Source organism: Oryctolagus cuniculus, chromosome 17, assembly GCF_051225735.1.
Source record: "Oryctolagus cuniculus isolate XC-2025 breed Fujian yellow rabbit chromosome 17, ASM5122573v1, whole genome shotgun sequence".
Lineage (NCBI taxonomy): Eukaryota > Metazoa > Chordata > Mammalia > Lagomorpha > Leporidae > Oryctolagus > Oryctolagus cuniculus.
In genome coordinates, this window is record NC_142883.1 from 10,345,613 (window position 1) to 10,373,552 (window position 27,940).

The 27,940-nt window shown below is 38.8% G+C and overlaps 1 protein-coding gene across 14 annotated transcripts in view; it reads left to right on the forward strand.

The window, feature by feature from the left end:
* ABCA5 (ATP binding cassette subfamily A member 5) overlaps positions 1 to 27,940 on the forward strand; it is a 151,137-nt gene that overhangs the window by 47,117 nt on the left and 76,080 nt on the right. For 4 of the 14 annotated variants that reach the window (XR_016223494.1, XR_016223492.1, XR_016223495.1 and 1 more), the window contains exons 1-9: positions 12,508 to 12,538; positions 14,653 to 14,698; positions 16,587 to 16,703; positions 18,725 to 18,929; positions 21,061 to 21,222; positions 22,112 to 22,200; positions 24,768 to 24,997; positions 25,832 to 25,973; positions 27,030 to 27,218. Coding sequence is in view for 9 of the 14 variants with exons in the window: in XM_070060389.2 (XP_069916490.1) it covers positions 12,534 to 12,538; positions 14,653 to 14,698; positions 16,587 to 16,703; positions 18,725 to 18,929; positions 21,061 to 21,222; positions 22,112 to 22,200; positions 24,768 to 24,997; positions 25,832 to 25,973; positions 27,030 to 27,218 (1,185 nt within the window). In the remaining 5 variants the exon portion in view is untranslated. Of the gene's footprint in view, positions 1 to 8,100; positions 8,220 to 8,284; positions 8,739 to 12,507; positions 12,539 to 14,652; positions 14,699 to 16,586; positions 16,704 to 18,724; positions 18,930 to 21,060; positions 21,223 to 22,111; positions 22,201 to 24,767; positions 24,998 to 25,831; positions 25,974 to 27,029; positions 27,219 to 27,940 lie in introns of those variants that run through there. The other 10 variants (XR_016223493.1, XM_017349299.4, XM_051825898.3 and 7 more) reach the window with 9 other exon arrangements.

Here is a 27,940-nt window from a genome sequence, read left to right on the forward strand (position 1 = left end):
GTCCTCCTCCGCCAATCCCAACTTGGCTGCCCACACGCCGAGTACGCTGCTCTCCAATCAGGAGCAAGTCCTACAGTTAATTGGTTGAACTGGAGGCAGCTGTGCGGAAGCTGTTTACTTCTCTCCCAGCGCCATATTGTGGGAGAGCAGATGCATAGAATAAGTCTTAATTCCAGTAACTCAGTCTAGTCCGGTTTGCTCCCCACAGGAAATACTTTATGGTAGGCTTGCTAGTGGAAAGGGCCTTGAAGAATTGGGATTTCTGAAACTAATATGGGAAAGAGCATGGTTGGGAAGAGCGGAGGGCGACTATTCCAATTACAGAGAAAGCATTAGTTTAGACAAAGAATTGGGAAGGTGGAAGGGTGGTCTCCAACAAGGAACAACAGGTCATCTGATTTTTCCAGGTTAGACTATTGAAACAACATTATGAGCCGGCGCCGTGGCTCAATAGGCTAATCCTCCACCTTGCGGCGCCGGCACACCGGGTTCTAGTCCCGGTCGGGGCGCCGGATTCTGTCCCGGTTGCCCCTCTTCCAGGCCAGCTCTCTGCTATGGCCAGGGAGTGCAGTGGAGGATGGCCCAGGTGCTTGGGCCCTGCACCCCATGGGAGACCAGGAAAAGCACCTGGATCCTGGCTCCTGCCATCGGATCAGCGCGGTGCGCCGGCTGCAGCGGCGGCCATTGGAGGGTGAACCAACGGCAAAGGAAGACCTTTCTCTCTCTGTCTCTCTCTCTCTCACTGTCCACTCTGCCTGTCAAAAAAAAAAAAAAAAAAAGAAAAAAAGAAACAACATTATTACTAGAAAGTAAAAATAACAGAAATGAAAGTAAAGCCTTGGTGGAGGTGGGTAGGTACAAGATGGCAGAAATTTGAAGGTAATTTAATTTTATATTTTTTACTGTCATATTTATCCAGATAAAATATGATGTGAATATATGAAATATATGAAAAAACATGAAAAATATGAATAAATTTAAAAATCAGGATCACTTAACATTTGAATTGGGCAGTTTCTTATTGTCTTGGTTCTGCATTGGTTGGTTCTGTTTTTTTACAGGAGGGTAAACTGATTCAGCATTTTTGTCTCTCAGGCATACAAGTACCATCTAGTGGTAAAAGAATGTAATCACAAGAATGAAACAACAAAGATTTCCATTGGGTTTCAGTTGATATTTATATTATTACTAGCTATTAACAGAGGGCTGTGTTCTAGATGGGTAGGAAAATAATGTTGTCTACAGCAAGAACATTGCCTGATTATTGAATTGAGAGAACTCAGCTTCAAATAAAACATGGATTGTGGATAAAAGCTTCATTAAATATGAGACACTTGAGAATTTTACATCAAGAACTTTCCATCAAATTATATTTTGGGAGTTAACCTTTAAAGCAGGATCTACTTGAGTTTGTAGAGAGAGTTGGGTAAAGAATATCAATAGTAAATGAGTATTAGGCTGAAACAACCTAAGGTAATAGTATTCTTATAGAATGTTCTCTCCTCTCCCTTTGCCTAACTCTTGCTTTGCCTTAAGAACTTCATTTAAATGTGGCTTCCTCTGGACAATATTCCTGTTCCTCCAGATCAGTATTAGATGAATCACTATCAACCAGTTCCATGATGGTAATGATCACACTTCATTGTCACTTCCCATTCTATAACTCTCATTATAGTCTGTAGTCTGTTACAGCTGAAACCACGTGTGATCCTCCGCTATTCTATCCTTAATGCTTAGGATAGTGCCTTACAACTAACAGTTATTTTACAAATTCTTACAGCAGTGGGCAGATTGGTGAAGAGACAGGAATACAGAAGGCACAAATACTGAAATTGAATCTCAGTAAAGTTTAAATGAAAAAAGAAAATAAAACTTCAAGGAAGTAGAAACAAATTTTCTTTATATATATATGTATATATATAAAAGACAAATTTTCTTCATTGTATATCAATTCCCTGTATGATTTCCATTTATATGTAATATCTGGTGCTTTAAGTATTCATGGTACTTAGCTTCTGTCTACCTGGGGGGAAAGTAAAATTATAGTACATGGCTTGCTTTGTCACAGGAGTTGAATAAAAAAACTACACATAAAAGATAAAGAACAGTATGTAGCACTAGTTATATGCTGAACAGTTGGATTTTCTTATGTCACACACTTCATCTCATAAACTCCTTGAAACAACCCAGAGAGTCAGAGAGCCATCTATTTTTTAAAGATTTTTTTTATTTGAAAGGACAGTGACAGAGAGTGAGAGAGAGATCTTCTATCCACTAGTGCACTCCCAGATTGTTCACAGCAGCAGTCTGGGCCAGGCAGAAGCCAGAAGCCAGAGCCAGCAACCAGGAACTTCATCCTAGTCTCTCACATGGATGGTAGGGTCTGCAGCCTACCCAGGCACATTAGCATGAGGCTGGATGGGAGGCTGAGTAATAGGGACTCCCACCAGCACTCTGATATGGTATGCTGGCATCGCAAGCTGTGGCTTAACCCACTGTGCCACAGAAGTCAGCTATTTTATAGTACTATTGCATGAATTAGCAAATGTGATTACAAAAGCCAACTGAGAGACATGGGTGATTATGGAATCACTTCAATTACCAATCACATCAATCATTGTTCTATGATATCCTATCCTTTGCCTAGAGGGAGAAAAACAAAAAGACACTTGGGTCCTCAATACTTTCAGTGCTACAACACAGAGAATCAAAATAACTTACAAGGGATGTATTAGCTTTCTTTTGCTGCTGTGCCAAATTGCTATAACCTTAGTGATTTAACACAACGCAAATGTATTATCTTGCAGTTTTGTAGGTTACAAGCCCAACACATAGGTCCCCTTAGGCAGGGTTCTGTTCCTTTCTGGAGGCTATTGGGGGAGAATCTGTTTTCTTGTCTTTTTCAACTTCTAGAGACCATCTCTTTCCTCCCTCCATCTGCAGAGGCAGCAGTGGTGGTTTGAGTTCTTTCTGTATCCCGTCACTGTGGCCTCTTCTGCCTTCCTCTTTCACTATCAAGGGCCCTTGTGATGATACCAGTCCACCAGGATAATCACAGATAATCTCCCTATTTTAAGGCCAGCTCTTTAGCAACTTTAATTCCACCTATAATTTTAGTCCTATTTATCCAAATTTGGCAACATATTCACAGGTTCCAGGGATCAGCATGTGGGTATCTTTCCAGAGTCATTATTCTGCCTACTGCAGGAGAACCATAAATTCTAAGAAAATTGGGAAAAGAAATGAGGATCCCATTTTCAAATATAAGCCTTAGATATAACTGCATGCTACTTGTGATATATTAATAACTCACCTTGATTCTGGCAGACTCTAAAACTACTGTATGCCTTTTACTTGGCTAAACTAGAATCTATCCTGTTCAATATGAATGTAGGAAATTTCATGTATTTCTGTTGAATTTTATCTTTTAGGTGTCAGCTCAGAGGTCAAAATTCTTTAAATAATTTTGGCTTCTTGACCTGTCTTCTATCTTGATTTCAATATTATGTTGTTTTATTTTCATCCACTGATTTGACCAGAATGATTTCTATGTCTTCATCTATGTCATTTATGAAAAATATGAACAGAAATCTCGATATACTTATTCAAACAATGTTCAATTTACCTAATTATAACATTGTTTATATTTTAATATCTTATCCACTAAGATATAATGAAAAATTGTATTAAATGTTTTGGTGAATTTTTATCATGACTATAAAATTTCATTTTATTTCAAAGATCAAGTAAGTATGCATGGTATGACTTATTTTATTTACTGTTAGTTCAGAGTGACCACCAGACTTTTTAACATATTTAATTATGTACTCTGGAATTGCATTTTCTGGTCTAAAGTTTTAAGTGTCTATACCTTTTCTGTCATTTTTTTTTAAAGCAGATGAACCATCACCTTTTAAATTCTTTACAGTTTCTAAGGACTCACTAGAAATGTGTCTTCAGTTACCTGTAAACAGCTGCAGGATGGAATTTGTGCCTGGAAACATGAACTTATTTGAAACAGATAGGTATTCTCTTACTAACTCCTCACCTGTCTCAACTTTCAGTTCTCTTTCTATGTTGTTTCACCTTTACCAATTTAAAGTCCATTTTCTATTCTGAAGAGGGAAAAAGAACACAAGATGGATCAAGTTTCTGTTTAGCCTTTATCTTATTCTTGTTGTTAAATTACTATCTGTGTTAACAAAAACATATGCAGACTTATTTCTCTCTTTTCTATGCCCTCCAATATATTCTCCATTTTTTTTTTTTAAATATTTATGTACTGATTTGAAAGTCAGAGTTATGGGGGGGTCAGAGAAGGGGTGAGATATTTAATCCACTAGTTTGCTCCCCAGATGGCTGCAATGGCCAGGTGGAAGCCAGGCGCTTCACTGGGGTCTCCACATGGGTGGAAGATGGGCCATCTTCCATTGTTTCTCTAGTCCGTTAGCTGGGAGCTGGATCAGAAGTGAAGCAGCTGAGCAAGAACTGGTATCCATATGGGATGCCAGTGTCCCAGGTGCTGGCTTTTCCCCATTATGCCACAATGCTGGCCTCTATATTTTCCATTCTAACTAAACCAATCTCTCATCTATCCTTCTTGACATTACCAGGTAACTCTACTTCTCAATGATTTCTCTGTAACATTTAATCATTTGCACCACATGACTTAATAGAGGAAAAACATTATTTTCCATAGTTTGATATTTTATTATTTTTCTGTTTTAGAATAATTATTGATTTCTTTACTTTTTTTTAGTTCACCTAGAAAGTTGGAGTTCTTACTAAGCAAGAATACTGGAAGCTTGATAAATATTTGGTTGAGTATAAAGTATCAAATTTGATAATACATTCTTCAAACAGCAGTCTCCTTGACTATCTTTCTGTTTGAAAAGACACAAAGAATAAAATACTTGAAATTCTCTTAAATAGTATTTACAGTAAAAGTCAAACAAAACTATCTTCAAGTCATTCCTTTCTCCAACTCTCTTCCCTCTAACACTCCACTATTTATTAGTTAATCATTTCCCTAAGCCATTTAATAACAAATTCAGCTACATTTGATATGGTAGTTAGGAATTCTATTGATACAGATGATCAAGTCCCTTTCTATTTTGTCAAACAGTGCTGCATTTCTTGTTTTGTTTCATTCTAGATAAAGATACCATTATGAAATTCTTTGAAATTCCATCTAATTTAAAACCTGAATTTAGAAACTGCATCAGCACCTTCTTAAAGCTCATATACATGGCAAATGTTTAAAACAAATACTAATTAGTGTTCAATAATATAGTTTAAAATGTTACATGCAATTTTCAATGTATTGATAATCATGCAAAACAATATACTAACTTGACATTAGCAAAACATACTGGAACAATATGGTGATTTTGCTCTGAATTTTAGCAACAGTAGCATTGAAAATCCATTAAACAAGGCTTTGATGACTAGCAAGTAAACAAAAATAAATAACACAATTAGAATCCATTACTCACCAGCAGGAGGTTAGGTTGTAGGTTGGTTTCTGGGTTAGCAAGCCTTATTTGCTTTCTCTACAATAACTGCTGTCAAAATTCTGGCTCACTGTTAATTTTGTTCAACTAGGGAACTTGATGAATTTAAATCTACAACTTCTATGATCTGTGTATTCCCTTGTGACCTATTTGTCTAAAGAATCTATTAATTAGATGATGTGGGAATTTGGGGTGCCACCATGACAACCAAGCAGTGTGGCTTGTTTTTATTTCCTAGATACAGAAGCTCAAGAAGGAACATCTTCTCTCCTACTGCTTATTTAGTAATGGAACTTGGGAATTTTGAAAATTTAGATTGAGATTATTTGGTTAAATTGTTTTTAAGACACAGGCAGTCTGATAAGTAGCTTGCTGTCCAAAAAACAGTTAAATACGTCGGCGTTCATATGCTAATTTGTACCAATCTATTTAAATAACTTTTTTTAAGAAAAATAATTAATTGATTTGAAAGACAGAGTTACAGAGAGAGAGAGAGAGAGAGAGAGAGAGCTAGTTAACTCCCCAAATGGCTACAATGGCTAGTAATGAGACAGGCAAAAGACAGGAGGTAGGAGCTTTTTCCTGGTCTCCCACATACATACTGACTTTCACTGCTTTTCCAGGCACATTGGCAGGGAGCTAGAGTGGAAGTGGAGCAGTTGGGGACTTGAACTGGCGCCCATATAAGAAGCCATTGTCACAGGTGGCAGCTTTAGCTGCTATGCCACAATGTTGACCTGTATCTAAGGAATTTTTAACTGACAAAAACATTGTACCTGTTTATGGGCACCTATGTGATGTTTCCATACATGTTTACCTTGTATAATGTCCAGTCAGGGTAATTATCTCTTTAAGATCATCTTTTAATTAATAGGTCTTATTTAATATTTTATATGATTCCCACAATTATATTACCATTATGAAATTTGTGAAGTGCTGACACATTGGTGGAAAGTAATACTTGGATATTCTTTCTTTTACATGTAGCATTATCAGTAACATTTACTGCATACTTACAATATAAGACTTGGAAAATTCAATTGGTATAACAGAAAGCTCTTAAGCTCAGACTACACGCAGCCTAATTGAAGAGATAGTACCTAAATGAAATGAACAAGATGGTAGCATGCCTGCAGTGGAGAGAAGACTGAGATAATTTTGTCTGAGTCATGAGGCTCTGAGAGGAGAATCAGGTTTTTGGTCATTTCACTTTGAAGCAATAATAGAAGTGGGTGCAGACAGAATGAATGTCAACAGGACAAGAATAAGACACTCAGGACACAGAGAGCTGGGATGAAAGTATAGTTCAGCAACCTTTTTGCCTATTTATCTTTGAGCTACATTTATTTACTTCTCCCCAAGTTCTAGGCCACTTTTTCCTTTTTTTCCTCTTTAACACCTTGCAGAGCAAATGTTGAGGTGATTTGGTTTAAATTTGAACAGAGGCTGGCGATGCAGCTCACTTGGCTAATCCTCCACCTGCGGTGCTGGCACCCCGGGGCTCTAGTCCCGGTTGGGGCGCCAGATTCTGTCCCAGTTGCTCCTCTTCCATCCAGTCCAGCTCTCTACTGTGGCCCGGGAGTGCAGTGGAGGATGGCCCAAGTGCTTGGGCCCTGCACCCCATGGGAGACCAGGAGAAGCACCTGGCTCCTGGCTTCGGATCAGCGCAGTGCGCTAGCCATAGCAGCCATTTGGGGGTGAACCAACGGAAGGAAGGCCTTTCCCTCTGTCTCTCTGTTTAACTCTGCCTGTCAAAAATAAATAAATAAATAAATAATTGAACAGAAAAAAACCATACGCGGTATTCACAGAATTTTTAGAAAACAAGCCTTTAAAAAATACGACTCTGCAAGGAAACGTGGGCATAGAAAAATCTAGAAAGTACGTGATATTATCGTTGTGACCGTTTCCTTCCCCTACAACTATTGTAACCTTTGGTCACCATTTAGCTCACTTCGGGCACTGAAACTCAAAACAGCCAACTAAATGTTCAGCAGAAACAAGGGCGACGCACAATTTCTCACAGATGGTACAGGTTCCAGGCTGTGTGGAAAATTCTGGATTGCCACAACTGTCAGACTTTTGAGGACACCTCAGGAACCAAAGCACCCTCACGTCCGACGTCCAGGTCGCTGTCTGAGGAGCTGGCGAGGAGGACTGGGCACTGCGGACGCCACGAACAAGAGGACACAGCAGAAAGATTGCTTAAACCCATTAGTTACCGAGGAGGCAGATTTTGAGGGCTTAGGACCAAGGCTACCCACTAGGAGGCGGCAGGGCTTCCAGTCAAAATCTGTGTCCGGGGCCTCAACCCGCTTGTTTGTGCCCGCGCCTCCACCGCAAGCGTGGCGAGCTCTCCACACAGGAGGCAGGTCTCCGGCGCCTCGGCCCGGGGGACAGACCCAGGACGCCCGGCTCGCGCGGGAACGCGGCCCGGGCGCGCCCCCAACGCGCCCCGTCGCTCGGTGCCCCGCCCCCAGGTGCGCTTCTCTCCCGGGCGCGTGCGTGCGCGCGCCGGGGCGGCGGGGCCGAGAGGCGTGGGCGCACGCGCGCTCGTGCACCCAGCCCCTTCCTCCAGGAGCCCCGCCCTCAGGTGCGCTTCCCTCCCGGGCGCGTGCGTGCGTGCGCCGGGGCGGCGGGGCCGAGAGGCGTGGGCGCGCGCGCGCTCGTGCACCCAGCCCCTTCCTCCAGGAGCCCCGCCCTCAGGTGCGCTCGGCAGGAGGCGGGGCGCGGCGGCGGCGGCGGCGGCGCGGGGGGGGGGGGTGGGGGCCCGGCCTGCTCCGGGGCGCGCGCGGGGCCGTGCGGCGGGGGCGCGCGCGCGGCCGCTCCCTCCTACCAATTTCCGAGCTCCGTAGCTCGGCACAGAGCTGCGCGGCGGGGCCTGACGGCGCTGCGGCCGCGGCCCTGAGGTGAGGCGGGCCCAGAGGGCGGCGGCGCTGGAGGCTCGCCTGGGGGACGTGGCCCCGGAGGGAGTGAGGGGTCGAGGAGCCGCGGCCGGAGGCGTGGGCGCAGGGGCGTGAGGTGCAGCGGGCCCCGGAGGAAGTCGGCGGCGCCCTGAGGGGAGCCCGGGAGTGCGGTGTGCCCGGCTCGGGGTATTGTCCTGGCGGGGAAGACCGGAGCCCCTCCGTGCTCCGGGCGTCGCTGGGGAGAGGAGGAGGAATGTTGCTGAAGTAAATTTCTCTCCCGAAAACTGGCTCCTCGTTAGCGCTTGCTTTCCTTGGGGAGGTTCGTGCTGATCATTATCGGGTGTGTTCGAGGGAGTTCGGGTGCGAAGAAAATGCGCAGGTCTCGTGACACGGTTTTGGGGCGAGGAACGTCGCCGCGGTTCCCGAGACACGGGGAAAAGCTGCTGGCACGCGGGGGTCCTCAGCGGATCGGAAGTCGGGGTGAGAGACCCTGGTGGCCCAGAGGTTTCTCCCGGGCTGCGGAGGCTTAGGTTTACTTTTAGGATATGTCTGGAAAAAAAAAAAAAATAAAGAGATCAGGATTGCTTTCTCTGGAGGACGTTCTGAAGGCGTCCAAGGTTAGAAAAAGAGTATTTGCCGGACTCCAGCTGCGAGCCAGGGTCAGTCTCCCGTGATCCCGACGGCAGCTGGGCCAGGCTGGGCAGATGTGGTCTCTGAGGTGGGGCTGAGACAGGTGAGGTCATTTCTGCGGTCTCCTCTGCTCGGACCTGGAGTTGAGATTTCGAGTCCGGCATGCCCGATTCTAGTCTGGCGCTTTATCCGCTGTATTTTGATTGGGGGAGAACAGTGTTGCATGGGGTTTGGGGAACACTGAATAGGAGAGAACCTTCTCAGGCTTTTTTGGAGTATTGCATTGAAATCAAACTAAAGAAGCATTAGTTGTTGAAGACACGCTCTTTAAGTGTATTTCCCTTCCCCTTCAAATGGGGGTTAGTATAGGGAAATCTTCCGTTCAGAGTAGTAGCAGATTTGTTAATGCATTTCATGTTTATTGCATATCTTTTGTGTTCCAGATACTCAGTGCCAAAAGTACTAAGATGAATAAAATTTAGAATCTTGGCTTTGAGTTTGAAAGGGTGGTTGTCTTAAGAGTTTTCCAGTACCCTACTAAATCATATTCTATACTAGTTTGTGAATCAGTCGGGTCAAAAATAGTTAAAAATAGTTGTAAGAACAAGCTTCTAAGAACCTATTATATGTAGGGAAAGTTATTGGATAATCTCAAACGGTACTATTGCATCCTTATTTTTCTCTTTCAGCAAGAAATAACACTGCTGTAAAATTTAGGTTAAATTACGTTGACAATTTTTGTTACTGCACCACCTTTGGTAAATTTTAAAACACTAGAGAAGAGAACATATATAATGCATCTGCTATTAAAAGGCTTATTTAATGGTGTTTTTATTAATTGAGAAGCCAGTGGTATAGCTGCACAGGAATTTCCAGTCATGAGTCAGGTAGTACCAGATTCCATTTAAGCTTTTCTAGTTCAGAGTTCTAATAAAAACAGAATCTGAATTGGCGTAGTGCTGCTTTGGGCGCAGATGTAGGTAGGTAGATATAAAGAATAATGGGAGATTTTGGAAATTTTGACTGTTTGCTTCAGTTTTTTCAATGAAGAAGGAATCAAGGCTACAAATGGAAGCTCTGAAATTTGGAGATTGGGAGGGTGAATGAACTAGTGACATACATGGTTGCCAGTGAATTAAGCAGTGTGAAAAGTGCAGTAGAGTGAATGTAGGGTGTTATATATGAGTGCACAAAATATAAGGTGTCTAATTTTGTGTATAAGGTGTTTCAGGTTCACTTTAAGTGCCTGTCTTTAGAATCATTTAGACCAAAAACTGCCCAGCTTATGCATTTGCTGTGTTACAGGTATTCTTACTTTGTACACAAGTTTTTTGGGGAGTCTAGCATTTCCATTCTTTTTTTCTTTGTATGGAAATTCCATTCTTTTCCTTTCCGAACTATTTCCCCACTTGTATTTAGCAGATTATATTAAAGTTACTGATAGTGTCTAATCTTTTTTGGCTTCATATGTTTGGTATAAATCCTTTGGTAAATGTTAAATTAATCTGACCCTTTTTTTTTCAACTTCCTTTTCTTCTTTCTCCTTTAACCTGCAAAAGGAGTTGATGAAATTTTTATGTAAAGATCAAGGTAGTAAATATTCTAGGTATTGGGGTGAGCATTTACTTAGCAGCTAAGATACCCACATCCCCCATCTGAGTACCTAGGCTCAGTTCCTGGCTTTCACTTCTGACTCTTCACTCCAGCTTCCTGCTGAAGCAGGTCCTGGGAGGCAGCAGTGATGGCCCCAGTGATTGTTTCTGACACCCATATGGAAGTCCTGGATTATATTCCTATCCCTTGGCCTCAGCACTAGCTCCTCCACAGCCATCAAGGGCATTTAGGGAGTGAACTAGCAGATGAGAATTCTAAAATTTTAAAATATTTTAAGTTTTTCAAATTGTATGACCTCTATTTCATTAACTTTGTCATTATAGCACAAAAGTAGTCACAGTACATAACTAATTGAGCATGGCAGTATTTCAGTAACATTTTACTTATAATCACCAAAATTTAGCTTGCATGTAGTTTATACATGTCACTAGATGTTGTTTTTGAATTTTTCTGGCCATTTTCAAATGTAGAAATAACTGCGTTAAATAGGCAGTAGCTTGGATTTAGTGCTTACTGCCTCTGTCTTAGGGTTCTTATAGCCTTTGATGTGTAAAAACTCTCATGAAGCCATAATAACAGATTTTATAGGATGATATCAGTTATAATGTCATCATTGGTAGGTAGAGAAGCAAATATAAATAATATTTTTTAATCAACAATATCATGGTCAATTTCAAGATTAAGACATAAAAATAGTAATTACAGTTTTATTAGGTGTAGAGGTAGAACAAAAGAGTGGTAATCAACTCTGGTTTGGTAGGCCAGTGTGACCTCAGTCATCTTTTAGAGGTAGGGAACTCACTTCCAACTGAGAGCCCTTCTGAGAATCTTTCAAGGATGCTAACAAGAGGACTGCACTAAGAAGTTGACTGACTGCATCTTTTACTAGGATGATCCTGAGGATGACTCAGTTTATTTTTGTAAGATGTTAATCTTAATTCATCCTTCACAGAGATAAACATGGATTTTAAAAATTAAATCTATTCATGTAAAATATATTTAAATTTATCAGGGTTATTTTACATGCTGCATAATGAAATGAATCTGATTCTGGCTAGCTTCAGTGAAAATAAAAATATATTGAGAAGATAGTAGGGAGTTTAACATACTCCAAGGAAGAAAGATAAGGTTTTGGGGAGGGTTTATGATATATTAATTAGGTAGCAAGACTGTATGAACTTCCTTTATAAATAACTAACTCAGTTCCCATGACTTCCAGTCTTTAAGTCTTTTAATTATAAATTACTGCCAGGAGAAAATTTAACTCTTACAGCTCAAGATTAGTGGTGGAGGAAGAGTGGTGCTGTTGATGATGATTTGTATGTTTGTTGCTTTGTTGGTTGAGGAACAAGGGTCATTTCTACTTTAAAAGGCTCCGACTAGGGTTGGAGTGAGTGAGCAGATTCATATATTTCATATAGGGCCATTAGAGACTTTCCCTTCAGGGAAAAGTTATCCAGAAGGAAAAATATTGGGAATCTATCTGCTGCTTTATGGGGAGTCTTTTATCTAAAAGTGAAGAGTTAAGCATTTAGTATTCAATTTGAATTAATAATTTAGTGGTGTCCATTACATCAATGTGCTTTGGCAGTTAACTTGAGAATGTTTATGCTATGTTGGTTGCTGTTCTATGTTTTATAGCAAATCCTGAAATGATCTGGCTTTCCTTTTTTCTTTTCTCTCTCATTCTGTCTCCTACCCTCCCTCTCTCCTCCATTCCTACTTCTCATCTGCCTGCCTAGATAGATGATTATCAATTCTTTACTGTTTTAATATTTGTTTTTTAATGTATCTTCTTTTGTTGACTCCTTTTGTTTTGTGTCTTTAATATTTTTGCAGGATGTCGAATTGTCTAATTACTTTTTTTACTATGTGGTATGTATTAATGGTAAAATAGAAAGCACAAAGAAAAAGTTGTCTAATACTATTGCTAATTTTTCAAATTGTCTAGTCTTTTAGTCTCTAGTGCATTTAAAAAGGGTGCTCAACTAAGTGGAATTTTAATTCTATGTATTTATTGAAAAAATTCTTTCCTTTATTTAAAAGCAAGAGAGCAAGAAAGACAGAGGGATCTTCTATACACTGATCATTCTCCAAATACCCTCAATGGCTGGGGCTAGGCCAGGTGGAAGCCAGGATCTGGGGGCTCAGTTGGGGTCTCCCAGGTGCATGCTACCTGAACTGTTACCAGCTACCTTCCAGGGTGTGGATTAGCAGGAAGCCAGAAAATGAAGGGAAGCTGGACTTGAATCCAGACACTTCCAGATGAGATGGAGGTGTTAACTGCTATGCCAAACACCTGTCCTTGTGTTTGCTTTTTTTGAAGAAGACAAAATGGCTCTAGTAGGTTGCCTGCTTTTTTAATCTTTGTGGAGATGGTTAGCCAGTTTGGAAGATTCTTTGATTTGGAGGGAAGTCATAGCAGTGCCCGCCCCCCCCCCCCCCCCATTAGGTAGATTTTTATAAAACAAGGCAGTATCAATTGTTCTGGAAGATCTCCCTCAAGATGCCTCTCAATACCTCTTGGTATGCAGAGATTCTAGGTTACCAGGATAAACATATCTGAATGGGGACCACAGAAATTGCAGTTGAGACTCTGGCCTATTCTGTGTGATTTTCTTTCTTTCTTTTTTTTTTAAAGGTTTATTTATTTGAAAGAGTTACTTGGGGGGAGATGGGGGGGGGCGTGGAAAATGTCTTCTGTCTGCCACAGTGGCAGAGGCTGGGCCAGGTCAAGCCAAGAGCTTCATCCAGGTGTACCATGTGGGAAAGCAGAAGAGGACTCCTGTGCTTGGGCCCCTGCACCCATGTGGAAGACCCAAAAGAAGCTCTTGGCTCCTGGCCTGCTAGTTCACTTCCAAATGGCTGCAATGGCTGGAGGTGGGCTAGGCAAAAGCCAGGAGCTAGGAGCCAGGAGCTTCTTCTGAGTCTTCCATATGGATACTGTCTTCCACTGGTCTCCTATGCGCATTAGCAGGGCTCTGGTTGGGAAGTAGAGCAGCCAGGACTTGGACCATCGCCCATATAGGATGCCCACGTTGCAAGTGGCAGCTTTGCCAGTTAAGTCACAATGCCTCCTCCTACATTCTCTTTCTGAGTTCAGCTATAATGGAACTTCTTTGAAGAATTGATAAATTGATAAAACTTACAGCTCTAACAGAGGTCCACAAGCAGAAAGAGTTCTCAGGGTCTTCAAAGGGTAAATGTACTCTGGAAGAGGGTAATTAAACCTGTGACAAGCACAGTGAATTAGATCATACAACTGTACTTCTAAAGATATTTATTGGCCGGCGCTGCGGCTCAATAGGCTAATCCTCTGCCTGTGGCACCGGCACACCGGGTTCTAGTCCTGGTCAGGGTGCCGGATTCTGCCCCGGTTGCTCCTCTTCCAGTCCAGCTCTCTGCTGTGGCCCGGGAAGGCAGTGGAGGATGGCCCAAGTACTTGGGCCCTGCACCCACATGGGAGACCAGGAGAAGCACCTAGCTCCTGGCTTCGAATCAGCGCAGTGCGCCGGCCGCAGCGGCTATTGGGGAGTGAACCATCAGAAAAGGAAGGCCTTTCTCTCTGTCTTTCTCACTGTCCACTCTGCTTGTCAAAAAAATATTTATTGAGGTGAAATGTGTTTTCATTATTCCAACCTAAAAATCTTACTCATTAAGCAGTTAGTTTCTCCTCAGCTCTCTTTTCCCCTTAGCCTTTGGCAGCCATCTAATCTGCATTCTGTCTCTATGGGTTTATTTATCCTGGGAATTAAGTAAATAAATCAGACATTATTGGTCTTTGTGTCTAAATTCTTACACTTAGTATAATGTTTTGGAGCTTCATATACATTGTAATGCATATCAGTACTTCCTTTTTATGGCTGAATAATTTTTTAATTAATGATAATATATAATTAATTGTGTATATATAATAATTAATTGTGTATATATAAGGACTGTTCTGAAAGTATATTGAAAATTCACTATCTTTAATTCCATTTTTCCAGTGACCTTTTTGAGGTGGCCTCCTGTTTGTTTATCATCCATCTGTTGGTGGGTATTTGATCTGTTTTTACCTTTTGGCTATTATGAGTAGCTTTGTTATGAATATGTTTGAACTTTTTGTTGTAATTGTTACATTGAACTTGTAATTGTTCAATTACATTGAACTTGTAATTGTTAGAGTCTCTGTTTTCAGTTATTTTGCTGTATACCTAGGCATGGAATTGTGTGGTATTACAGTTAATTCTATGTTTAATTTGTGAGGAACTGCCAAACTGTTTTCCTCAGTATCTGAACCAGTTTGTTTTTGTACCACCAGTTTGTTTCTGTTTTTCCAGTTTCTTGTGAGAAATCTGTTCTTCATCTTGTTATTCTCCCGTAGATAATGTACTGTTACCTTTGTTATTGAAAGCCCAGTCCCTGTCCCTAGGGTCAAATCAGATGATAAGGACAAGGTTTGAGGGCAAAGGAAAAAGGAAGTTTAATCTCACAATAGATGAGGAGGTAGCAGATCAGCATCTCAGGAACTATCATGCTGCTTAGTGAGTATGTTTAAGGAGGCTAGGCTACTTAAGCCAGGTACTAAAGCCCAGTGCAGGTCGGGTAACTCAGTATCTTGGATGTCAGTGCTCTTTGGGAAACTTGTTTGATGGCTTGACTTTATTATAAGAAGGGACTAATAGGATGCTCAGTAAAGCTAAGTAGTTACGGAACATTTGACTGAAGCTGAAAGAGTCAAAGTATTGGGTTAAAAGAGCTTAGTGTTTCATTAATCAAGATGAAGCCCACTTAGTTTGGAGCCCATGCTTATCTTGCCCTTAGTTATTTGTATCCCTTTGCATTTTGTTTCAACAAATTTAAACCTCTGATCGAGATGATCAAGGAGGGCCAGACTACTTTGTAACTTCAGTTGACTTCTTCAAGGCCAGTTTCTGGAATATATGAGCAAGCATTATTTGAACAGACACTTTGGTCATATGGTCAGTAGTTTGCTTTTGTTCATCAGAATATAATATATCAGATGTATTTGGTCCAGTTTCAGGTTCAGGTCCTAAGTTTCCATAGTCTTTGAACTATGACTTGTAATTTCAGTATCTTTCGATCTGTCCTGTGTGTGCCATACAGTGATTAGTTTGCATCTGGGCAGTGGTACTTCCTTAAGACTTGTTAATAAGAATGGGATTAAACCCATGTAGTGGTTAGTGTAGGAGTTAATAACCAACTTTTGAGGTTCTTCCTGGCTTTCTCTTTTTATTTGCTGTCCTTGCTGCATTCACTTTTCTGGTGGCTGTTTTTTCCATCCTCTGGCCAGAAATCTAGGGCTTAGTTGCCCTATGGTGCAACATACTTCTACAGATGCAGGGCCGAGTGAGAGGAGGAGAAAAGCAATAGGGGTTGACTCCACGTCTTGGAACCATATTTCCATGGAGTGGAGAAGAAGGTTCCTCTGCTCAGAGTTCTGCCCATATTAGACTTTTTGTTAGTCCGGTGCTTCCACCATGGGATTGCTTGTGGATGGGTACACTGAAAATTAAAGAAAACAGTTTTGGTATTTCCACATTCTCCTTGAGCATTAAGACTTTCTCTTGCTATTCCTGAAGCCAAAACTAGAGGTTATCCTCTAGAGGTCTCTCTGTGGCCTAGTGCCCACTTCCCATGAGTTCAGTTTGGGAGATACCAGAGAAAAAGTAATAAGCTCACTGCAGGTTTGGTGGTATTTCAAATTCTGGTCTTTCCCTTGTGTTTTCATGCTATATTTTTTTTCTTTTTCATAATGCTTAAATTGTTGCTCCATCCATTCTATCTAGTTAGGAGAGACAGCTTGGAAGATGCTTTTAACTTCATTAACTTACTTAGGACTGAAACATCTCTGTGTTGTTAACATGTGTTTTATTGTGTGGCTCCAGGTTTGTTTCTCTTTTTCTTCACCTTTTTTTAGGCTGATCCAGAAAAAATGGCTACTGCAATTAGGGAGGTGGGAGTTTGGAGGCAAACCAGAACACTCCTGCTGAAGAATTATCTAGTTAAATGTAGGACTAAAAAAAGTAGTGTTCAGGTAAATTAAGTGACTTTTTCTTATATCTTATTTCAGTTTCTTTTGCTTTGATATGCTCTGTCTTTAAGAGATAATTAATTTTTAAGTGTATTTTTATTATAATTTTGTTTCCTTTGTTCCCTTTAATTCACTTGTAAAGAGCTTGTGTTTTGTTAGTGATAGAAAAATAACTGAATTACCTAGTACCTTCTAAATGTGAAACATTTAGATAATGATTACTAAAATTTAGTTAATTTCTAACACTAGTGCTTAATTTTGAACCTTCAGGTATGCATTTCCCAAGTTTCATGAAATAACATTCCACAGATAACTTTGTTCCCCCAACTTTCATTTTATAGACTATGAATTAAGTTGTCCAAGAATGCTAGAATTATATCACAGATAATTATATAATTATGTCAGAATATCAGACCTTACCTTTTTTTTTTTTTTTTTTTTTTTTTTGACAGGCAGAGTGGACAGTGAGAGAGAGAGACAGAGAGAAAGGTCTTCCTTTGCCGTTGGTTCACCCTCCAATGGCCGCCGCGGCCAGCGCGCTGCGGCCGGCGCACCGCACTGATCCGATGGCAGGAGCCAGGAGCCAGGTGCTTTTCCTGGTCTCCCATGGGGTGCAGGGCCCAAGCACCTGGGCCATCCTCCACTGCACTCCCTGGCCACAGCAGAGGGCTGGCCTGGAAGAGGGGCAACCGGGACAGAATCCGGCGCCCCGACCGGGACTAGAACCCAGTGTGCCGGCGCCGCTAGGTGGAGGATTAGCCTAGTGAGCCGCGGCGCCGGCCCCTTACCTTTTTTTAAAAAATAAATTATTTATTTGAAAATCAGAGTTACACAGAGAGAGGAGAGGTAGAGAAAGAGAGGTCTTCCATCTGCTGGTTCATTCCCCAGTTGGCTACAATGGCAGGAGCTGCGCTGATCTGAAGCCAGGAGCCAGGATCTTCCTCTGAGTTTCCCACGTGGGTGCAGTGGCCGAAGGAATTGGGCCATCGTCTACTGCTTTCCCAGCCCATAGCAGAGAGCTGTATAGGAAGTGGAGCAGCCAGGTCTTGAACCAACACCCATATGGGATGCTGGCACTGCAGGTAGTGGCTTTACCTGCTATGCCACAGTGCTGGCCCCCAGGCTTTACTTTTAATGGTAAACGAAACCAAGAATTCTAGCTAACAGCTAGTAATATTGTCAAAGGATGACATCATCATCTCAGACTGGCAGAATAATTAAATATCTGGAAGAAATAATAGTTTATCCCTGCTAAAGCTGACCATAGAATTTTGTATAGATTAGTATAAATTCAGATCTTATTAAAGTGTGATTTATTTATTTTTATTTTGACAGGCAGAGTTTAGACAGAGAGAGAGAGACAGGTCTTCCTTCTGTTGGTTCATTCCCCAAATGGCCGCTGTAGCTGGTGTGCTGCGGGGCTGGTGCACTGCGCCGATCCGAAGCCAACAGCCAGGTGCTTCCTCGTGGTCTCCCATGCGGGTGCAGGGTCCAAACACTTGGGCCATCCTCCACTGCCTTCCCGGGCCACAGCAGAGAGCTGGACTGGAAGAGGAGCAACTGGGACAGAATCCGGCGCCCCAACCGGGACTAGAACCCGGGGTGCTGGCGCCACAGGCGGAGGATTAGCCAAGTGAGCCATGGCACCGGCCTAAAGTGTGATTTATAATTCAGAATCTAATAAAGACATTTTTGTTATGATCCCTTATAGGGATATTTAGTTAGTTACTTCAAATGAAATCATAAGTAAATTCATTTTATTTTATGTAATCTAAGATATTTAAATATTACATTTTATGTCACTTTATTATGTTACTTGGGTTTAAACTATTTCAATAAAACTGAATGTAAAGGAAAAATCATTCATATTAGCCTATTGTGTTTAATGAGAAGTTCAACACTATAATTATGATAAAATTGCTTCATAATTTTTCTTGGTATTAGTTACATTATTTGCATAGAAATCTCGGGTGATTTTTGGTGCCATTTTTATGCTTTGTAATCAATTTCTTTTTTTATTATAGGAAATTCTTTTTCCACTATTTTTTTTATTTTGGTTAATATTAATTAGCATGATGCATCCAAATAAGAAATATGAAGAAGTGCCTGATATAGAACTTAATCCTATGGACAAATCTATTCTCTCTAACCTAATTCTTGGATATACTCCAGTGACTAATATTACAAGCAACATCATGCAGAAAGTGTCTGCTGATCATCTTCCAGATGGTATTGTGAGCTTAAATGTATATTCTTTGTATAACATGAAACCTCTTCGGTATTTATCAGCTTGCTTTACCTAGTAAATAGCATTCTTAGCTCTTACAAATGTGACCTTCCACCAAAGCATGATTTTATAATAATATTAAAATAATTGAATGCTGCTTTATATTTCTTGTGAAATGTTAATTTATATTCTGGGTGATACATATTTTATGCATTTGCATATTATGTATTTCTTAGACCATTTATGAAACAGGTTAAATATATTTGTACAGGATAAAAGTTTGAAGGAGTTTTTCATTTTGAATCTGTCTCAGAATTACTGAGGCTATAAGTTTGATAAAAATTATAAAGTCGTAGCCTTTTGAGATTGCTGTACCTGTTGATGGAGGTATATGGCACAAACTGAAGAAGTATTTAATTTTGGAGGCTATGACTGTGCCAAAGTACCTATGTCTGTTTTCCTAGTTTATTTTTCTCTCAAAGAAATGTACTAGAAAATTGATTAAACCATGAGGTGCTTGAGAACCTTAAGTTACTGTGAGAGAACCTAAAGCAAGAAATGGCAAAAAATGACAAAAGTATTTTTACTCTGATGATTAAACAGTGTAGTGCTGAGTTTTTGAAAATAATAGATTAGCATAGGATAGTTATAATTAATTTCCAGGATATATAATCATATAGTATATTTTAGCTACATAGTAAGGAGCCAGATGACTTGTTCCCCATTGGTTTCTTTTTCAGCTTTTTGCTACTTAATATGTTTGTCAAACATATTATAGTTTCTTGTTCTATCATATGAACACAGTATGCATAGGCATTAGAATTTAACATGTAAACTCAAAAAACTGATCAGAAATGTTGAGAATGAAATTCATTGTTAAATCTGAGAAGGAGGAAAGAGTATAAGCCAAGCAAAGACTAATCAGTGTCTAACTTAGATGCCAAAATAGTAGTATTGTATACAGATTTTTAAAAAAATATTATTTTTAACAACAGAACTATCCAAAAATGTGTCATACATACATGCATGATAATATGATTGGTAAGATGTCAAATTAATACCCTTTATTCAGGTTTGTTCTGGAGTCTTATGTTCCCCATAAATGCCTGGAAAAATCATGTTAATTAGCCTTTAAGTAATACTTAATAATTACTAATCAATTTCATGTATTTTACTTCTCTTAGTCTTCACAACAACCCATTGTAATCAACTAAGTATTGTAGATGAGGACATTAAAGTTTGAAAATTTAAATTGATTATCTATGTTCACACAGCTAATAAATGATAAAATTAAGTACCAAGCCCATGTTCTTCCTTTTTACCACATGTTCTATAGTAAGGACCAAGTTGCTTGCAAACAAACCTGCAGAAAAAAAATTTAAAACTTTTGTGTTTATATAAAGGGAATAAATTTCATGTATTTCATGTATACAGTTTCAGTTTTAAAAATATGATACTTGTCATCCTACCCTTATCCTTCCCTTGCTCACACTCCCCTTCCTCTTTCCAAGAATGATTGTGGCATTTTCTCCGTATATGTGCTGCAAAAGGAATAAGCAAATTCAAAGAATTGCATCATAGTTACTAAAAACATAACAGTTTTTGAGACAGATTAAGGAATTCTCTTCATAAGAAGAAACATTTAAGAATAGAATATCCATTTATTAAGGAGTTATTAGTTTTATTTTAAAATAAATTAGCTGTTAAGTATTTTTATACTTTCATTGCTGACTGAAATTTTAATTAAATTTAAGAATCTGTCTGAAAGCAAACCTGGTCATCAATGGACTATAAAGAGTAAAGATGACATCAGAAGTATTCTTCATTAAAGTTCTGTACAGTTAATTAAGATTTTGAGAAATAATCTCATAATGAAATAAGATTCTGCATATTGCTTTACCATCATTTATTATATTTATAACGTATGTATTATGGCACATAATTTATGTAATTCAGTGACAGCCAAGTAGGATCTGTATAATTGTACTATTTCATTTGTTCTTTAGTTTTCATTTTAGTTAGTGAAACATAAGTGCTTATAAAATATTCCATTCATCAAATATAATTGTAAAATTGATTTGCTGTGTTAAACTGTTTTACTTTTTGAGTTAACTGTATTGTAATATTTTATAGTTATAATTATTGAAGAATATACAAACGAAAAAGAAATGGTGGACTCCAGCCTTTCTAAATCCAGCAACTTTGTAGGTGTGGTTTTCAAAGACCTCATGTCCTATGAACTCCGGTTTTTCCCTGATATGATTCCAGTATCTTCTGCTTATATGGATTCAAGAGGTAAATAGCCCTAAATAGCCATTGAAAATCAGCTTCCATGCATGTCTTTGCTGTTCCACAGTTCATATGAAAAATCTAGATTCAACGTTGGTAATTTCAATTATACTTATTTGTTCAGATAGGAAAACTGTCAAGTATAGCATAAAATATGTATATAGAAATGTTTGTATATCTGCATTTACACATATACAGAATAAAATATATAACACCCATTTTAATTTTAACACATTTGCATGCATATCAATTATAGTAGCATATGCAAAATTATATTTTGAATTTTATGACTTTATAAATCTGTATCTTTTATCCCCTGTCATTGTTTTCAATCACAGTATAATAAAAATGTTTAGAATCTGAAGGTCTTCTACCAGTGGACTTAATTAGCTTTGTATTTGAAAAATGGAAAATAATCTTCAGTTGTTTTAAGCTATGAAGAGGTATTATCAACCACAAATATTTATTGAGCAATGTTAAAATCACAATGGTACATACTGAATTTGTAGCTTAATTCCAAAAAATCTTTCAGAAGTTTTTTTCTGTTTTCTTAACCTGGCCTCATCCTTGCGTCTGTGATGCTTTGAAGCGAAATCATTATAGAATGATTTACCTTACCAAAAAGTGACTTATTTTAAGTAACGATCTTTACAATTCTCTCTTTATACTTTTGTTCAGTTACCATTCAGTATCCTAACACAAATAATTGCTTTATTTCAACATTTTAAATAAATAATCAACAGTTTCTTATATTTTGCTTTTATATATCAGTAGTATATTTTATTTGGTCCTATAGAGACATTATATTGGTTTGATAATCCTTCAAATATTATCTTTAGAAGAAAGCACTTGCATGTTTTGCAAAATTTTATGCCTCACATTTTTCTCCCCATAGCTGGCTGTTCCAAATCATGTGAGGCAGCTCAGTACTGGTCCTCGGGGTTCACAGTTTTACAGGCATCCATAGATGCTGCTATTATACAGGTACATATGGTAAAGGACGAATCATATTTGAATAATTATTTTCTAATTCTTTATAGTAGAATTTGGTTTTATGACTGTCAGATGTGTAAAATATGTAACTTACTGCAACACCTTTGAGGAAAAAAGATGAGAAGTCATATTTTCTGATTTAATATATATTTTTTATTTGATAGGCAGAAGATAGAGCATTCCCATCCTTTGGTTCACTCCCCAAATGCCTACAATGGCAGGATCTGACCCCAGGGTTGGAACTAGGAACTGGGAATGCAATTCATGTCTCCCACATGGATGGCAGGAACCCAAGTATATGAGCTATTATTATTACCACTGCCTCCCAGGGTCTGCACTAGTGGAAAACTGGAGTCAGGGGCTGGGAATTGACCCAAGCACTCCAATGTGAAATGCAGGCATATTAACCACTAGGTTAAATACTTTTTTATTTTACTTTGGATTTAATACTTTTTGAAACTCACTTCATAAACTATTAATACTTTTTGAGACTCATTTGATGGTTATAAGCATAGGATTCAGCATTTTTTTTTTTAATATTTTATTTCTTTCTTTCTTTACTTTTATTTACTTGAGAGGCAGAGTTAGAGAGAGAGAGAGAGAGGCCTTCCATGTGCTGGTTCATTCACTAAATGGCTCTGCAATGGCCAGGACTGTGTCAGGCTGAAGCCAGGAGCCAGGAGCCTCTTCCAGGTCTCCCACGTGGGTGCAGGGGCCCAAGCACCTGGACCATCCTCCACTGCCTTCCCAGGCCACAGCAGAGAGCTGGATGGGAAGAGGAGCAGCCAGGACTAGAACCGGTGCCCATATGGGATGTCGGCACTACAGGCCAGGGCTTTAACCCACTGCGCCACAGCGCCAGCCCCAGGATTCAGCATTTTTGTGTTTTTGTATTATATCTTTATTGACAAAATGTTTATGAAAAATTATTTGTAGTCTTTCTCCCTTTAATTAAAGTAAGCTTAAAGAAGGCCAATATGTTTATTATATTGGCCATATTACTTTTTATTTAACATTCATCACTTATTTGCCAAACATTTTTTCTATGTTCCAGTGTTAACCCTTTTAATAATTAACAGCTATATGAGATTAGAACTGTTATCTCCATTTTATATTTGAAACTGAAATGTAGGGATATTGAGAAGCTTTTCCAAACCCAGCTAATTAGTGGCAAAGTAGGGATTCAGGCTATGTTTTTTTAACCCTTAACTCTGTGCTTTAATACATTTTGCTGACACTGGTATTATGAATTAACATTTATATTAGGTTCTGAAGACATGGCCTGATCTAGTGTTTCACATTTTGGCAGGAAAACTAGCCATGAAATTTATTTATTTATTTAAAGATTTATTTATTTATTTGAAAGAGTTACACAGAAAGGAGAGACAGAGAGAGTGGTCTTTCATCCACTATTTCACTCCCCAGATGGCCTCAGCTCCTGGAGCTGCACCGATCCGAAACCAGGAGCTTCTGGGTCTCCCACGCAGGTGCAGGGGCCCAAAGGACTTGGGCCGTCTTCTGCTTTCCTAGCCCATAGCAGAGAGCTGGATTGGAAGTGGAGCAGCTGGGACTTGAACTGGTGCCCATATAGGATGCTGGCACTGCAGGCAGTGGCTTTACCTGCTATACCACAGCACCAGCCCGATGAAATTTATTTTTAAAAAATCTTAAATTTTGGGGTTAACATGGTGTTGCAGCAGATTAAGTTGCTGCCTGTGTTGCCAGCATCTCATGTGAGCACCAATTCAAGCCCCAGCTGCTTCACTCGCAATCCAGCTCCCTGCTCATGTTCCTAGGAAAGCAGCAGAAGATGGCCCATGTACTTGGGCTCCTGTCACCAACTTGGGAACCTAGTTGGAGTTCCAGGCTCCTGGCTTTGGCCTGGCCCAGCCTTAGCCAGTGCGGCTATTTGGGGAGTGAATAAGTAGAGGAAGATGGAGTAGTCCCTCCCTCCCTCCCTCCCTCCCTCCTTCCTTCCTTCCCTCCTTCCCTCTCTCCCTCCCTCCCTCTCTCTCTCTCTCTCTCTCTCATAGTCTAGAGCACACTGGATGAATGGACAAGAAAGAACTTGTTCAATATTCATTTGAATGTTGGAAGCATCATATGGCATAGATAGTTTTATTATTCTGTCTATATGTGATGCATGTATAGATTTCAAAGCAAAGTAGAAGGACATACTACTTAAAAGAACATTTTAAAAACAGTCAATAGTGGTACAAATAATTATTCCTAGTCCCTCAATTTTGAAGTTTTATATTTTTATTAAGATGAATATAATTGCTTAACATGATAAGTATGCACTGTTATTTTCTTTGACAAATTATGTAATCAAAATCTCATCAACTTCAAACTTTAAACTTTGTGGTATGCTTTCAGAATGAATTAAAAGCTGTATTCTACTCTGTATTGTAACATTGAGGATACTGATTTTATTTTACATGTGTAGCTTTTTGAAGATTGTGTTTTTACTGGATTATTGACCAAATTTGGGTTATAATTGTCATATATATTATGAACTATAGTAATTAATTCAATGTATTTATATTTTCTAATTATAGTTGAAAACCAATGTTTCTCTTTGGAGAGAGCTGGAGTCAACGAAAGCTGTAATTATGGGAGAAACTTCTGTTGTAGAAATAGATACGTTTCCTCGAGGAGTAATTTTAATATATCTAGTTATAGCATTTTCACCTTTTGGATACTTTTTGGCAATTCATATTGTAGCAGAAAAAGAAAAAAAGCTAAAAGAATTTTTAAAGATAATGGGACTTCATGACACTGCCTTTTGGTATGTTATTAAAAGTTAATTATTTGGCATAATTAACAATTATATTAATTATATGACCATTTAGAATTGTAATTTTATTTATCTACTTAATGAGGTGCTGTTCTTGCTCTCTTTGAATAATAGCCTTTTCTTGGAATTTGAGACTAGTTGACAAACTTCAACAGTATTTGCCTTGTCATAGCATAAGGAAAGAGGAATATGGAAGTTTATGTCGACAAAGCATGCTTAAGTTTTATTTCATGCTGTGTTTGTATTCATGAGGCATGATCCATATATTGCACTGTACATTGCAGTACACAGAAGATGAAAGATTTGGGAATTAATTGCCTATAAAGTCCTCCCCTGATATCCTAGCACAGATTTATACATGTTATTCCAAATTCAGTTACAGTGATTAACATCTGCATATGTAGTATTGGAATTTTTTTTCCCTGGAATGTTTGTTATTTGGGTCAAGTAAGACTAAGGAATACACAAATAATTTTTGAAGAAACATGAGAAAAACATGTTTGCACAAGTTAACTTTATCAGCTTATTTTTACAAAATGATAATTTTATAGGAGCATATTTTATTTAGCTATTTTTTTATTTTGAGAAAGACAGGGAGACTGAGAGAGAGAGCTCCCTATGTGCTAGTTTGCTCCCTAAATGCCTGTAATGCTGGGGCTGGGCCAGCTGAAGCTAGGAGATAAGAACTCAATCTGGTTCGTCCATGTGGGTAGCAAGAACCCAGTTACGTGAGCCATGCCAGTTTCTGAAATTTTGTTTATAATTATTTTCTAACTATTAAAACCTATGTATTTGACCATAAGTATATTTGCATTTGCATTTTAGGCTTTCCTGGGTTCTTCTGTATACAACTTTGATTTTTCTTATGTCCCTTCTTATGGCAGTCATTGCGACAGCTTCCTCGTTGTTTCCTCAAAGTAGCAGCATTGTGATATTTCTCCTTTTTTTCCTGTATGGATTATCATCTGTAAGTATTTTAAGTTGAAATAGGAATAAGGAAATGTCAAAATATTTGGTAATATAGCAAGGTATTTTTCTTTGGTTTAGTTATAGTCAGTTTCCCATGAAAGACAGATTGTTGCTAAGTTACTGTTAAATGCATCATTGTACTTCCATATTTTTAAGGAAAATTATAAAACAGTCTCATGTTCAAATTCAGTTTATTTTAATATGGTACATGAATATTTTACATTAGATTGCTTTGAGTCTATCTGTTTTTATCTTTATATAATTGTGTGTAATGTAGATTACCCACTGCCAGACTTTTTTCTTCATCTTCATGAAATCCCGAGTTTTTCAAGTTAATTTATCCTAAAGGATAATAATGATTTTTAACGATATTTCTTTGTAAATACAGCTTTTGGGCGATCTTGGTATTTGGTATGTTGGGTGAATGCTGGTTTTTAGAAATATTTATTTTATTTATTTGAAAGGCAAAGTTACAGAGAGAGAGAGACAGAGAAAGAGATCTTTTATGCTAGTTTATTCCCTAAATGGCCCCAATTGGCCAACAAAAGCAAGGAGCCTGGAACGCTATCTATGTCTCCCGCCTGAGTGGCAGGGTCCAGATATTCAGGCCATCTTCCACTGCTTTCCCAGGTGTATTAGCAGTGGGTTGGATGCTCTTGAAAATGATAATTTAAAAATAACTCAAATACTTCCATATATAATTACCTGGTTTGTTTTTAAACTAGTTTTGTATTAACACATTATGTTTAAAAGTTTGTTGATAACATTCTTTTGTTCACACATCTTGTACATCTAACTATAGAAACACATGAGAGTTTATGGTTTCCGCACTGTGGGGGAGGTCATGTGTATCTGTGATGCAGACAAAATCCTGTCACCTTAAGTTTTTAAAATATGTATCACCATTTATATGAAAATAGCACAATGAGAAATTATAATTGTATTTTATTGAAGGTATTTACCAATGAAATAATTTTATTCTTTCACAAAGAAAATTTGTTTTTATACAAGTGCATGTGAACAGTGCATTAACATTAGTGTTTTTATTTTATAGGTATTTTTTGCTTTAATGCTGACACCACTCTTTAAAAAATCAAAACATGTGGGAATAGTTGAATTTTTTGTCACTGTGGCTTTTGGATTTGTTGGGCTTTTGATCGTCCTCATGGAAAGTTTTCCCAAATCATTAGTTTGGCTTTTAAGTCCCTTCTGTCAGTGTACTTTTTTGATTGGTATTGCACAGGTAGGTAATATATTAATCTTGTGTTTACTAAATGTTTTCTCTCCAATTCTGTGCAGCTTCCTATACTACCATTAATATTTCTTTTGATTTGAAAAAAAAAATTTTTTAAATTTCATCATGAGAAAGAAATGGTATTTGAGTACTGGAGTACAATTTAGAACTAGTTTCCTTTGTTCAATTGTAAGTTTCTAGTTAAATATTCTGCTTATAAGTTCTTCACCTCTTGCTTTATATATCTCAATAATTTATTCGACTGCAGTAACTCTGGTATAAGACACTGGTTTAAGTGTCAATCCAGATTGCTCTATGGCTTATTTACATTGCTGCCACTTTTAAATTCATCTCAGTAAAGTGCCAGGAAATTCTATATGAAGTAGAACAATTTTATTATGAGTGTAGTTGTGAAATAAGTAGATTTTGTTGGTATAAGTTTCATGGGATAATCATTCATCTGTGTAGTACTTAGATTTATAAATTTGATTTTTATTAGTCCATACTAATAAAGAAGATGGCCCAAGTACTTGGGCTCCTGCACCTACATGGGAGACCAGAAAGAAGCTCCTGGCTCCTGGATTCGGATTGGCACAGCTCCGGCCATTGTGGCCATCTGTGGAGTGAAACATCTGGGCCATCTTCTGCTGCTTTCTCAGGCCATAGCAGAGAGCTGGATGAGAAGTGGAGCAGCGGGGACTCGAACCGGCGCCATATGGGATGCTGGCACT